This window comes from Montipora foliosa, chromosome 4, assembly GCF_036669935.1.
Source record: "Montipora foliosa isolate CH-2021 chromosome 4, ASM3666993v2, whole genome shotgun sequence".
In the NCBI taxonomy this organism is placed as follows: Eukaryota; Metazoa; Cnidaria; class Anthozoa; order Scleractinia; family Acroporidae; genus Montipora; species Montipora foliosa.
This window is the reverse complement of record NC_090872.1, coordinates 17,095,705-17,110,423: the sequence shown is the minus strand read 5'-3', so window position 1 is coordinate 17,110,423 and position 14,719 is coordinate 17,095,705. Positions and strand designations below refer to the sequence as shown.

General features: G+C 37.6%; 3 protein-coding genes across 12 annotated transcripts in view; 1 reads left to right on the top strand and 2 right to left on the bottom strand.

Moving 5' to 3' along the window:
* Positions 1-5,007, bottom strand: part of LOC138000068 (multifunctional protein ADE2-like) — a 5,106-nt gene extending 99 nt beyond the window's left edge. Inside the window, exons 1-2 of the mRNA XM_068846216.1 lie at positions 4,670-5,007; positions 1-1,555 (exon numbers count right to left, since the gene is read on the bottom strand). The exon at positions 1-1,555 is cut by the window's left edge and continues 99 nt beyond it. Of these exons, the coding sequence (XP_068702317.1) occupies positions 297-1,555; positions 4,670-4,697 (1,287 nt within the window). The 5' untranslated portion in view covers positions 4,698-5,007 and the 3' untranslated portion in view covers positions 1-296. The remainder of the gene's footprint in view (positions 1,556-4,669) is intronic.
* On the top strand, positions 4,876-11,265 carry LOC138000067 (amidophosphoribosyltransferase-like). 2 transcript variants are annotated; one of them, XM_068846215.1, is made up of 4 exons: positions 4,876-4,943; positions 5,037-5,198; positions 5,529-6,663; positions 8,896-11,092. In XM_068846215.1, the coding sequence occupies exons 2-4, from the start codon at positions 5,068-5,070 to the stop codon at positions 9,151-9,153; spliced, it is 1,524 nt and encodes a 507-aa protein (XP_068702316.1). In that variant the 5' UTR covers positions 4,876-4,943; positions 5,037-5,067; the 3' UTR covers positions 9,154-11,092. The 2 variants fall into 2 exon arrangements, with proteins under 2 accessions (XP_068702316.1, XP_068702315.1); XM_068846214.1 differs by having other exon boundaries at positions 4,888-5,198; positions 8,896-11,265.
* A 1,147-nt stretch (positions 11,266-12,412) lies between these two features.
* LOC138000066 (serine/threonine-protein kinase DCLK1-like) overlaps positions 12,413-14,719 on the bottom strand; it is a 39,870-nt gene continuing 37,563 nt past the window's right edge. For 7 of the 9 annotated variants that reach the window (XM_068846211.1, XM_068846204.1, XM_068846206.1 and 4 more), the window contains one exon: positions 12,413-14,052. In XM_068846211.1, the coding sequence (XP_068702312.1) occupies positions 13,750-14,052 (303 nt within the window). In that variant the 3' untranslated portion in view covers positions 12,413-13,749. The remainder of the gene's footprint in view (positions 14,053-14,719) is intronic. The other 2 variants (XM_068846212.1, XM_068846213.1) reach the window with 2 other exon arrangements.

Here is a 14,719-nt window from a genome sequence, read left to right as displayed (position 1 = left end):
GTCATTAGCTTGGTTACAAAGAGGGCTTAGTCATGACAAAAAAAAAATGCAGAGTTCAACAGTTTTTTTACTATTATAAATCTTTGCAATGCAAACATTTGATATTTATGGGTCCTTTTCTTAAGAAGCTAATACCAAAGAACATTTATTCTCTCGACTAAGTGTTGCAGAATATGAACACACATCTTTCTTTAACTTGGTAATGTGAAACAAGACTGCTTTTGTTTGCTTTAGTAAACGAAAATACAAAGTCCTCTTTCCATCAGTTTTCACTTAACAACAGATTTCTTGATTTACTACTGCTTTTGTAAATCTTGATCAGCTTTAGCAAGGCCTAGAGCAGTGTTTAGCCTTTTTCCTTTCAAACATCCCCAGACCACATGATCATTCAGACCTAAGATCTGAGCAGCCGCCAAAGCAGCACCATCAGGATTGAGTGCTGTGGTGCAACCCAGACCAGAAGGAAGTCGAAGAGAAGACCAGACATCTTGAGCACCCCACTGGGAAGACACTGGTGGACAGTTGATCACAGGAAATGCCGTGTTTCCAGATAACACTGGTCCAAGGCCATTGCTGCGTCCAGCAACTGCAATGATGACCAAAGGAATACCTTGGCCCTCATACCATCGCAACACTTGCAAGGAGTCTTCAGTTCCTTTGTGTGCTGAGCAGATGCGCAGATCTGTAGGGATGCCAAACTCTTTCAATGAAGCCTCAATCTTCTTACAGTGGTCCAGATCAGTTGCTGAGCCCATGAAGATAACAACATGGCCAGGATGGTGCTCGTTCAGCTTCTGAACTTCATTTGCCACCCATTCATAATTCTTCTTCACCTGCTCCAAGGCCTCTGGAGTAACCTCAGGGAGATTTCTATAAACTTGCTTATCCCTCATCAATCGCTTGTCGCCAGAGGGCCAAATTCGCCAGGAGTCATTGTCAACAACATCAGCAAGAAGGAGATCACCTGTTTTGCTGTTTATTCCGAACTCCACTTTCATGTCAACAAGAGCAACATCCACAGTTGCCCAGGCTCTTTCTAGGATCTCAAACACCGTGACAGCCATGTCACCCATCATGTTCAACTCCGGTTTGCCAATCTTCCTTCCACCAGCAGTCAGTTCTGCTTCCACACATTCTTCATATGTCCAAAATGGGTCATGCTGAGCATCATCTTTGAAGAACATCTCCAGCTTGACTGGTGCAAATCTGTAGCCTTCCTTGATCCCTCCATACCTTTTAAGGAAAGACCCTGTTGCTATGCGACGCGTGACCACTTCAAGAGGAATCATTTCACAGCGAACTCCAATGAAGGATTCATCATCATGCTTTTTTATGAAGTGTGTTTTTATACCACAGGCATTAAGCAGCTGAAAAACGGCAGTTGTTGTTGCATTGCTGAACTTTGCTTTCCCAGCAAGATCATTCTTTCTTGTGCTGTCAAATGCAGTGATTTTATCCTTCGACTTCAACAATACATAATTTCCATCAGGGGAGTCGGGCAATGCATAAATTATTTTTGTTTTGCCTTCATTCAACTGTTCTCCAACCTTGAGTTCTAGAAGAGGAGGAGAAATAAAGTCTTAATTAGGGGTTTTCATCTGACGTCACGGCGGCTATGCTGGTGTACAGAACAATGCTGTAAAATGTCTTCTGGGAATTTGACTCCGCTATTATGCAAAAATTTGTGGAACCATTTTCTATTGTTTTGATCACCAACATGGCCGTTTCATCACATGGATGAAAACAAAGGATACACGACTTCAACCAGTAATGCCTGTGAAAATTTGACAAACAACGCATATCCAAGATGTGCTCAACAGCACAAGAAAAGTAAAAAGGAGGGGGGGGGGATGGGGTTTGAAACACTGCCTGGAGATTGAATTTACTACCGATTATTTGTAGCAATATTTAATCCTCCTTGAAACAGGTTTAATTTACACTGATTTAACTGTGGATTTAAACCTTGAAGCAAATTTTGTTTAATCGACAGTGACAAATAACATTCACAAGCGCAAAAGAAAACAGTAAATAAAGTAGTATACAAAAATTTGGTTTTATCAATGGAGTTGATAATGTAAATTGGCCACCGTACAGAGATTCTAAAAGAACAAGGTTAGTGGTCGCAGCCACATCTAAATGTACAAAAGAGAGTTTAAGGCTCACACTTCAAAAATCCAAAAAAAAGTACTGAAAGTTTATGCTATTTTAAGTGTACATCATATACATTTTGTAACCTAGTTGAAGTTTGAATTTATGCATAGCCAAAACAACATATCGAATTACGTTGCACACAAGAAACTATTACAGAGCTATTTTTGCTGTCATAGCGAAACTGGGGAAAATACCCCAATGCTAATCTCCATGATATTTTTTTATGTTGCAGGTATAATTTTTATCTACAGTAGCATAATTTGTGAACCATACTGTTTATATTATTTTTTGTGTGTGTAGCCATGAAATGACTTTTCAGCAAGAATCATAAGCCGTCACGCAACATGATTTTTTTCACCACCTGTTTATCAACTGTCGCTTAAATTTGTCTTTCACCAGGAACACTTCAATAAAGTTATATGCTTTGTCTCTGTAGTTTGTAAATAACAGTACATTTTTTTATGCCTTAGCATTTTTCAACTGGTCACACATTTCATGTGTGAAACATACTTTTCAAGTTCAATCCGGTATAAATTAAACAACCAAATGAAACCTACGGCGACAAATACGTCAGGACAAAATTATGGTACTGAAATTATCGACTTTGCTAACATTTTCAAACTCGTAACTACACGGATAATGATGAAACTATTTGATAATCAAGTTATCGAAGGTTCGAAATTCACGGGAAATTGTACTTAAATGTAACGAGAATAATATGAGTATAAACAAATGATCTCAATCAACTGGCTGCATGAATAATGCCATCTGAAAAAGCACCAGATGCGTTCAAGCTAAAAACAGCACGATCTTTAAAAGACGGCCATTTTTTGTTTTACTTCACGTAGAACGTTCTGCTCAGGAGTGTCTGTCAGTGCTTTCTGTGTCGTCCGGCAGCGGAATAATAGTGGAAAATATATGACAAGGAATGTTACGTTTATTTCAATGGACAGAATTTTCCATTTTTCTTGGTTACCTTGAATCAACTGGAAAAGTATGTAAGTGTTTATTCGATCGCATGTCAAACCCTCTGGAAAAACAAGCTCTGTATGTACTATTTATGTACCCCCTCCCCTTTGGAAATTTGCCTCTTTCAGATCCCCTACCCCTTGGAATTTCCGTGACCCTCTGTGAGGGGGGGGGGGGGGGGATGGATATTTTCTGGAACCACACAATGGGCCTAGTACTGTACTTGAGGCACACCTCAAGTCACATCTACAGATTTTGAACACAGTCACCATCGATAATGACATTCTGAGATCTACTAGTGAGCCAAGATTTAATCCACATAAGGGTACTTCCCTGAATGCCATAAAATGGCAATTTGCTAATAAGGCATTGATGGGGTGCTTTATCAAAAGCTTTACTAAAATCTAATATGATCATATCCATGTTCGAGTGTAGAATAAACAAAATTTGCTTGAAGGTTTAAATTCACAGTTAAGTAGGTTTAAATTAAACCTGTTTCAAGGAGGAATAAATATTGCTACAAATGGGCAGCCATACTGCAGCCTACAAAGCACAAATTTTTCGCATGCAACACAAATGGAGTTTTTTGGTGGAATTGTTGCAACTACATCCTAAATATAGTTTACGTCATAGAAAGTGCAGCATACGGGGTTTTATTCATGAGTTGTTTGTGTCAAAAACCCGAATGAGCGAGGAAAGAGCGAGTGAGGGTTTTTGACAGAAACGAGTGAATAAAACCCTGCACAAAGCACTTTCTATGTCGTGAACTGTTTATTACACATAAGACGAGAATTTTCATTAAAATGGTTTTCTGAAGGCAAATTAGAAACAAAAACTCACTAACAATAGAACCAAATGCAAATTTAATTTAATTCAATAACAAAGTATGATTTGCACCATATGCATGAGAAGCACGAGTGATTGGTATGTAAACGCCTTTACGCTATCGTTGATTGGTTATACTTTCACATGTGAAATAGCTGTACGCCATTCTGATTGGCTGTATAAGCCTTTACAACATGTGGAAATAATGCGTATAGATTGTACAAATGAGCTTTATGGAATAAAATTCTCATGTTATGTGTAATAAAGGATACTACGTTACAAGACTATCACTTGCATTACTACTGCACCAAACCATACCAAATCTTGCAACGACAAAAACCTTCACGACGAAGGGTTCGGAGATTGGAAGAATCTACAAACTCCATACTTCATTCGAACATGCGTAAGAAACTCGAGAGCATCTATTGCATATATAATCAGCGCGCACGTGCTCGACTCTTCTTTCGAGGACAATCGACAAACTTCTTTGTATTTCGAAACAAATAATGACTTTCAGTAGTCTATGAAAGTTATCTTATGTCCCTTATTTGATTGAAAATATTTGCAATTAGTTCGGTTTATTTGCAACTGCTCATTTAACTTGAATGCTACTTTCATATACGGTATCGTTCTTTCAAAGTGTCTTCTCGTGTTGGACGAAAGAAAGCTTAAACTTAAAATTACGAAGTTAGCAAGATTAAGCCATCACATTGCAACATTTTACCTGTGCATGGTTTTTCTTCAGCCGCCATAGGACTAAATATAAACTGGAGACCTGAAGACACGTAAAAGCAGGGAGCAAAGGAACGTTCAGTGCAGTGTGCAGAACTGACGTATCTCTCTTGTGGCCAATCACCAACCAGAAATAAATCCACTTTCCCGCGGGAATGCAAAAAAACCTCGTCCAATCATTTTCCTCAATCCCCGGTTTAAATTTATTCCATCGTCTGAAGCAAACCATGTGCTGTCGATCGATATCAAACCTTCAACGTGTTCTGGTAGTTCCATTTGCTGGAGAATTACATTTTTTTCTCTCTCTGCTTCGAGTTTATCGTATTCGTCAATAAACCGAACGCAAAAATTTATTTCAGGTTCCAAACAGGCAATAGTTTGAAATTCAAAATGGCGTCTGATGAATCTGGATTAACCCACGCTTGCGGCGTTTTTGCTTGTATCAGAGGGGATGGAGTGTCTTCAGACGAGGTTGATGTCGCTAGCATTATCTCTCTTGGTTTAGTGTCTCTTCAACACCGGTAAGTTGTGTTTTTCTTCGGACTGAGCGTGAAAATATTGTTGGAATTCCAATAGAGTTCGACCGCTTGCCGCTATCGCATTGTTGTCGTCTGAAATGTCGGCCGGTTGACGGTTTTGCGTCGGTCTAACCCTTGCAAGGAAGAGTGTAGCTTAACTCTTCATGATATTTAAGAAGTTTTTTTGGTTCGTATGTAGCATTGATTTCATTCGAAAGTCCACATTTTCCCATTCCCTTTATCTCGAGCACATTTCTTGCTTGACTTAGTAGTGATAAGACTCATTAACCTACCATAGTATTCAAATTAAGCCACAATTTCGTTACTTCAAAGAGGCCAAGAAAGTGCTGGGATAGTAACCAACGACGGTAAAAGGTTTCATCAGCACAAGGGAATGGGGCTGGCAAGCCAGATATTCCATGAACAGCACATCAAGTCGTTAACAGGAAATATGGGTATTGGACACACTCGTTACTCAACAGCCGGTTCGTCAGAGCTTGTCAACTGTCAGCCGTTTGTTGTAGACACCATTCATGGTCAAATGGCAGTGGGACATAATGGTGAGCTTGTTAATGCAAAAGCCTTGAGAAAGAAAGTTCTGCTGCAAGGAACCGGTTTGTCAACGGGAAGTGATAGTGAAGTCATAACACAGTTGTTAACAGCAACACCACCCTGTGGGGAACCATACGGAGCTAATTGGCCTGGAAGAATCTACCAGATGATGCAACTAACTGAAATATCTTACTCACTGGTCATCATGACACGGAGCTGTATTTATGCTGTAAGAGATCCACATGGTAACCGTCCTCTTTGCATTGGAGAGCTGAGGAATTTGCAGGACAGTCCTCAGCTTTCGAGACTTGGAGGTGAGGTAATGCATAATGGGCATGAAAGTGACATTGCTGATACTCTTGGCTGGATTGTATCATCAGAATCCTGTGGCTTTCATTCATGTGGGGCATCATTGTGCAGAGAAGTAAAACCAGGAGAAATTGTCGAATTGACCACAAAAGGATTTAAATCTGTAAGGATTGTACCACCCCAAAATCCAGACAAACCTATGTCATTCTGTGTATTTGAATATGTGTACTTTGCTCGGCCTGATAGCATATTTGAAGGTCAGATGGTCTACAGCGTTCGGCAGCAGTGTGGAAAGCAGTTAGCTATTGAAGCTCCAGTGGAAGCAGAGTTAGTAAGCACTGTTCCTGAATCAGCTACTCCAGCAGCCCTAGGTTACTCACTACGGACTGGAATTCCCTATGTCGAGGTGCTCACCAAGAATCGTTATGTTGGGCGGACATTCATACAGCCCAACAACAGGCTGAGGAAGCTTGGAGTTGCCAGGAAATTTGGACCACTTTCAATGAATTTCAAGGGAAAAAGAGTTGTTTTGATTGATGATTCAATTGTGCGTGGAAATACTATGGGTCCTATTATTAAGCTGCTAAAGCAAGCAGGAGCACGAGAAGTAAGTACTGGAAATGTTGTTTTCAATGTGTGTTATTCAATTTTTTTACATGTAAAAGTCATGGGTGGTGATGTTGAAAACAAGTTATCATTGCAAAAATTTTGGGGGATTGTAATGAAAATAAAATGGATCATGTGTACTACAGGTAGTGTCGACAGTTTTTATTGGTTGATACATTGACATGTCGACAGTCACCGGTATGTTGGTCGACACTCTGTTGACCAACACACCAACTTTCAATTGCATGTCAGTTGATATGTTGACCGACAGGTGGCCAATATGTGGCCTGTCTCGTGTAGTGGTAGTCTCTTGGCCAGGTGTCGGTTAACTGTCAGTCAGGTGTCAGCTGTCAGGTATCGGTCGATAGTCGGTCACTACCTATTCACCGCCTGTTGCGTAAAGCACATGACAATGATTGTCAGCCTTTTATCTTAACTTTTCTTGGAAACTACCCTACGCTTGAATATTCCCTCTTCCTCAACAAAATTGGCATCTATGATCTGTAACTGAACAGGTGAACAACAACAGACTGCTGTGTAATTTGCATGGTTAAAGGCCTCACTGGTTGGGGTCTCAATTAAGGGTGTAAATACAGCAAAAAAGTGGGCGAATGTGTCAAGGCGTGTGGTAAGTGAGATAGTTATTCAAATGTTCACCACAGGAATTGATGAAAGCTTCGGTGAATGTTTCAAGCTTAACTCTATGCCCCATAATCACACCAGTCCCTGCTTTTAAGGACAGGTACTGGGTTTTGGGAGAACATTTTGCTGCCATATTTACATGACGTCATTTCATTCTAACTTAGGATCCCAAAAAAAGACCAACAACAGACTGCAACTTATTTCAATAACGAGTTAATATATACATGCATAGACTGATACATTCGATGTGCATTGATCAATACCTCAACAGACCATCAATCTGCTATTGACCGAAAATATTGACTGATAGTTGACTCATACCGTGCTTGGTTAAGAAGTGGTGAAGTATAAGTGTAGTATGGGTTAAGTCTTGTTGAAGTGTCGATGAAATATCCATGAAGTGTAGGTGAAGTATCTATATTTTTCCATAAAGATATTGAATGACTAATGACTGATATGTCGACAGACTGTGATAGTTGGTGTGTCTGGCCGATAAATAGACTGATATATCGACTGATATACCAGTAGACATGTCAATATATTATCGGTTGATATACTGTATCAGTCAATGAGAAGTTGGATATATCAGTGGACACTACCTGTAGTACACACGATGCCACCTACTCTGGTTTTGAAAACTGTGAATAATGATATCATCGTAGAGGCTGTAGTGTACTGAGTGAACAATGAACTGACACTATCTTCTCTAGCCCTTGCAATGACTGTGACCATTTGTACATTGGACAGACCAAAAGTCATTTTGGGACACATTCAGAGCAGGTGGGTTTTCTTTGCAAAAAGGAAAACTCTACTTTACCAGAGCATGCATGACAAACTAACCACACAAGTGCATGGAATAATTACTAATATATCATTATATTAGAACAGTGGATAGCTTTGAAGGCATGCTCTGATTGGCTCCTCAAACCCTGAATATACTATTCACCTTGGAGCAACTCACATGAAATTTGTGCTAGAAAATATTGTAATTGTTGTAGGAATGAATGAGTTAAAATCTTTTTGGGCTATACTATCTCACTTTTGTAGTATATACTAAAACAACTATTCACCTCATTGTGAGTGACTAGTGGTGGATATCTACCTCTGGTAAACATTGACCTCTAGCCACCTTCACTTTGGCAAATAGTTGTTAATTATTGCATTCGATCAAAGGAGAACGTGTCCTAATTTTGTTCAGATTGGGTGATTATGTGGTCTTGCCAAAAGGGAATCAAGATTTTTCTCTGTAAGGGACACCAAAAAAGCTGCCCCTTTGAGCCATGATGATGGCAGACTATTAAGATTAGATAGTAGCAACGCTTAAGATTATGCAATTTTGTTTTACTGATTTGCCATGAAAAAAAAAACCAAAAGAAATTGTTTGTTTAATCAAGATTTTAGTTCCATTATTTTCTTTGAAATCTCTGTATTAAAAAGAGTATGGACATTGTGTAAGTAATTTGCAATATTTGCGTCATTGTTTTGTTGACAGTAAATTATTTTGAAATAACTTTAGACGAAGCTGAAGGCTTAAATGTGACATGGGACTGCCACTCATGTTTTGCATATTGTTTTGTTTTCACAAATGTAGGTCCACATACGTGTGGCATCGCCTCCTGTCAAATTCCCCTGTTATATGGGAATCAACATTCCCACTAAGGAAGAGCTAATTGCTAACAGAATGAATGCAGATCAGCTTGCTGAGGAACTGGGTGCTGACAGTCTTGTTTACTTGAGTTTGGAGGGTTTACTAACAGCCGTGCAAAGTGGAATACCAAATTCAGATAACAAAAGTGGCCATTGTACTGCATGTTTAAGTGGGAAATATCCTGTTGAGCTGGATTGGTAATATAAAACTGAGTGAGAACTGGCTTAATTTACTGCAAAGGTGGATGTCTACGAATAAATTGTTTGTGTAGAAATATACAGCTTATTACAAAATGGCCACCATTTTAGTATTCTTTTGTTTGCATACATAATAGGTTAAGAATATTTAACCTTGAACAAGGCAACAAGCCTGGGTGAATTTGCAAGCAAACGAAAAAATACTTAAATAGTGGCAATTTTGGAATAAGGTGAGGGACTGTAGCCAGGTTAAAGCATAATAATAATTTAATAACCGTTCTACAACTAAAGTTTTAAAAAATATGAGCTTTCAACTGTGTGATCTACAGTCTTCGATGGGTAAAAAGAAATAACGAGGAGGGGTGAGGACTGAAATTAGAAAATGGATAACAAGGGTGGAAAATGTGTATTTGTTATGATTGTGTGTTAGAAAGAATGATGTATTCCCTTTGTAATGCCTTTCTATGCCCACAAAAGTTAAATTTCTTCTCCTCCTACTCAGGAAGTCACAATAATTATTGATTGTTCATTTACTTGTTACTGCGTTACACATAATTTAACCAACACTGTCGCTGAGTGAAGCCACTTTCAAAGTGTGATTTTTAGGGCCTTTTGTTTTCCTCTTTTTTCTGATGTTCACGCAACCAATTAGGGTGGTAATTGTTACAGCTGTAGCTAAGTGGGATGGTCCAACTCCTGTTAAATTTACGTTGGAAATGACAAAACAACTATTTTATACAACGATGTAAATTGGTTGAGAACACAACAATGCCTAAGGATTGTGCAGTTGTTGACGATAAGTGCTTTCAGACACTTTGCCATATTTGCTAATAACAACAAGGGCTTTGTGAAGTGTCACCTTGTTATTCCACTGGCATACTCAATTTTTTATTAAGTAGCATATAATATACTATTTGAAAAAAATGCATTCGAGAATTTTACTTATAATAATATTATTGTTGTAAAGTTCATTAATATTTTGAAGGTTAACAGCCAACAGAATGCAGTATCCAGGCCATAAAATTATTTACACCCCGTTAAATCTCAGTGTAGCAGATGTTACCTTACGTACTGTTTTAAAAAAAACGAGCAGCAGTGTTTTATCAGGTTTAATCACTCACTGAAAAACGTCCCATTAACCCTTTGATGCCTAAACCGGCCTGACTTAGTATTTTACTCTTAACACCAGACGATTTTACTCGTCCGTGGGGAACCCCCAGGAGTCATTGGGTTAAAATCATGAGGCATAGCAGAGAGTTTTTACACCCAATAAAACATGGTCTGTGCTGGGGGTTGTTGTTAATTCCACGAAAAGCGTGTCCTTCAGGAGTTTGAAGAAAGGTTCAGATTGTGAGAGGAAGATACGGTATACACCTTATTCCAAAATGGCTGCCATTTAAATTAATTAAGTATTCTTTTTTTTTTTATTCAAATTAGCCCTTGATGCCTCGTTCTTAAGATTAAAATTCAAAAGAATATTTTATCTTGAATGAGGCAACAAGGGCCACTTTGTATGTGCATAAATCAGTGGCCATTTTGGAATAAGGTGTATTGGCGTACAAAAAAAAACCCAGCTGGGGCCTTATCACTTTTCTTTACATAAAGGATTCTAAATAGGATTTCTTGATAGGTTGGTGGTTTCATGAATTATTTCACAAGTATGGAATAATCTGTGCTGTGTAATAAGCCATACCCCTTGAGATCTTCCCCACACAGAAGGGTTTGTTAGTGTTATCAAAACAATATAAATAAATTCCTTCACTGCTTTAATATTGCTAGACCTGTGAGAGAGGTCAAGCAACTCTTAGTGGTCAATATTATGTATGAAGTAAGATGTCAAACATGAGTGTGTCACCAGGTGTTCCAAACACCTCTACGATAGGTAGAGTGCTTTTATTGTTTCGAGGCACAAAAGAAACTGGCGTTTAATAAAGACTCATTGCCATAAGGGGCTTTTTTATTCCACAAATATCGCAGAGCTCTGTTAAATGTACGGTTGATTGATAAATCATTTGCATGTGCCTAAGGCACCACTTTTATAGTGCATCTTCCTGTTTAAAACAGTACATGCACAGAAAATAACTAAACTATATAAAAATTTTTCTTTTTTTTTGTCTACCATCAGGACTTCATATTTGGCTTCATGCTTTGAAGAGTTGCCTGCAGATACACCCTGCCCCATAATAATTCACATTTTTAACTACAGAACTGAAGAATGTAAACATCTCTAAGCAAAATTCTGGTTCCTAAAATACTAGAATAGGCCATTTCAGAGTTCATGTTTGCCTCCTCTTCAAAGCAAGTCTAAGTGCGAAGTTTTTGTGATGGTAATTAGTTCTACTTTACATTTGAATGAAAACTAATTTTCAATTAACAAAAACTTCGCACTTAGACTCGCTTTGAAGAGGCAGACATGAACTCGGAAATGGCCTATTGACAGATGTTTAACAAAACAAGGATGTGAGGCAGATTACAAATCAGCCCATTCACCCCCACTGCTTTTAATTTTACCTAACCCATTGACCCCTCAGGCATCCTAGGACTCTCCCAGTTGACAAGTGAAATCTGTTAAAGTCACTGGGTTAATAGAGCAACCCCTCCGTACGAGGAAGTTAGCTAATTGTGTTTTAAGGAAATACAGGGTACAAAAATCTGGACTATAAGCAGTCTCACTTTTGCTTAAAAATCTGCCAAGAGAATGTGGGTGGGAAGTGCTCTTATAACAGTGTCCACCCTGCTTCCCTTTTGGGAAGACAGCCTGCCTTTTACCCAACACCATAAAGTCAGTTTTAAAAATAAACCAACCCAAAAGAGGTTTACACCTGACTAATAGCCATTGCAAAAACAATGTATAATATTTTTCTAGGAAGCCTAAACCTCACTTGAAAGCATTAGATCCTTTTGTGTAATTATTGCTAAAATGTATCTACATGCAACAAGCTGCAAAGTCCTTTGGCCTACTGTTGTTTTTGCTAACCCTTTTAATAATAGGAAAGAGCACAACCTTGATAACTCTGTCCAACCAATAGCCCACTTTCGATGTATTAAAATTCAGTCCTAAACAAAAGACATCATCTTGAGGCTCTGGGGAATAAACTCATACAAATCCTTATATTTATTACCCAGAGCCTCGAGATGATGCCTTTTGTTTAGGACTGAATTTTAATATATCTAAAGTGGGCTATTGCAAACGAAAGGTTCTAAAACATCTCACAAAGTTTATGAATAAGGCCTATGGTTTTTCATCCTTACATGAGACAAGGTAACTGTGAAGAAGTTTATTTCACTGAATCATTGTCTTTCCTGCTTTGCAGCAGTAAATTCAGATAATTATTACACATATGTATATATCAAAACTGTACCTCATTATTAAATAATTCTATTTTCTTCTTATTAACTGGTAATATCCAAGACTAGAAACTTGACAAAACTTAAATACTGAGTTTTGATAATTACCAGGTTTTGGGAGGAGATGTCAACTTTTGAATTTTATCTTACAGAACAAGTAAGTAATTTTGAAATGGGGAAAAGAAGAAATACCCCATTCAAAAGAAGTCTTTGCACAGAAGTCCACTCAAAGAATTTCCATCCAAACAACCACATGCTAACATATTAAATAAAAATATAAATATATAAAATTCTGTGGGGGGGGGGGGGGGAATAATATATAAAACTGAGCAAATCTCCGTCATTGTTGTTACAACTATAATGATTATTATTAGTACTTTTGCAATCCAGCTGGTAAGGAAACAATTAAGGCAAATGTAAAGTCCAATTTGTTTGCCTTGGATCATGTTTCTAATACTTTCTGATGCAAAAATTCAAATTTTCTGTTATTTGTGACCACATTTCTGTACATAAATTACAATGTCATTGCAAGATACCCTGCGATATTTACTACCTTTCATATGTACAAAGAATACAAAACTGCCACAACAGCAAATTTCCTTGCAGTTCCTCAGCTTAAATTTTTATTAATTTTGCTTAACAAAATTTGTTCCAATTGCTTTTATTTTTTGCCTGGAAATGACAAAGTGAACTTCTTTGCTGGATTCACAAAGTTGCCAAGGTGATCTACCATCATTTTGTGAACTACTTTTCTCATGACTGTGTTTTACAGGTCCTGTTCCATTTTTCATCACTCTACTTAAAGGCCAAATTACAATTATTATGTCATGCTATTTGATAAATAATATTGACCTGTGGTTGTTCACTATGGTTGCACATTATCATTTGTCTTTAAGATGTACATGTTGTCACTGCACCAGTAGATTGTGACATTTTGAATGCTCCCGGCTAGTCATCAGTCTACCTTATTGCCTTGTGAGGAATAGCAATGTGCACCCAAAACATAACAATCTACTTCTACAGTGAAGTGACTACATCATGAGACAAACAATAATACGCAATAAAATCATTACTCACTGAAGTATGAAAAAGGCAATACTATCAGTAATCGTCACAATTATGCACAGAACCCTCTATTCGATATAATATCATTCTAATAATATTATTATTAACTGCTTATCCACAGATTTGTCGATAAGAACTAAAGCAGAAGGACACAAGTATTCCCTGCTTCGCCAAGCCTTTAAAATTATCATTCTTTCTTAAATTCATCAATATCAGGACTTCCAGAGAAAACTCTCACCAACTCTTCATTACTGTTCCATAACTTTTCGTCATCTGTTTTATTATTATCCCCTTGGTCTTCAAATAAGACATCAAAATTCAAACTCCTTGGACGATGCTTTGTATGAAGTGATTCTTGACCATTATCGTAGTTCTTATTAACAAGAAGATCCTCATCATGAACTCCAGGGACAAGATTCTGGTAGCTGTCCACTGCTGATAGCTTACCTCCATCGTGCAAAGATTTGCTGAGCTTTTCCAAGGCTTTAATCTACAAAAAAGGAATAATTTTATAATGTTAGTGCCACAAGGGTTAAAAAACCTCCACACTGACTGATACATGAAATAGAATTTCAATGACCCTGATATGGTTCTTTGCATTGAGCTGGCATGTATTTGAAGAAAACAAAGGCTTTGTCATATAATGCCAGTAAGGATGATTCACACAAAAAAGGCCACTCTCTGTAAGATCCCTGATAGTAAGTAAAAAGGTCAACACAGATTAAAAAGAGGAAAATCCATAGAATTTTACCCTTTCAATATTTATCAGAAGACTAAAAATTTAATAGGGTATTCAAGAGGAGAAAGGTTACACTTATTTCAGTTCATAGCCAATATTATAATAGCAATGCATTAAATTCATTTACTTTTTAAAGTTGTCTTTTGAAGAGGAAAATATTAATGTCCTTTTTGGTAAAGTGCCTAGAGACTGAGACTCCTTTTCCTTTTTAACTTTATTTTAAACTTTCAAAACCAGAAAATTTATCACGGAGTTTTCAACACATTAAATGAGATAAAACCAAATTTACAGGGAAAATGCCAAAAATTAAAAGGTTAACTTGTGAAAATTAACCAAACATCTCAACAATTTTTTACATTTTTATGACCTTTAAACTAGTACTTACCAATCAAAACTATATTTAAGTAATGACAACTTA

Excerpts from the sequence above, each read along its gene's own strand:
- LOC138000067 (XM_068846214.1), top strand. The coding sequence starts at position 5,068 with ATGGCGTCTGATGAATCTGGATTAACCCACGCTTGCGGCGTTTTTGCT. Across the intron at positions 5,199-5,528 it reads TTAGTGTCTCTTCAACACCG|AGGCCAAGAAAGTGCTGGGA; the intron begins GTAAGTTGTGTT and ends GTTACTTCAAAG. Across the intron at positions 6,664-8,895 it reads AGCAAGCAGGAGCACGAGAA|GTCCACATACGTGTGGCATC; the intron begins GTAAGTACTGGA and ends TCACAAATGTAG.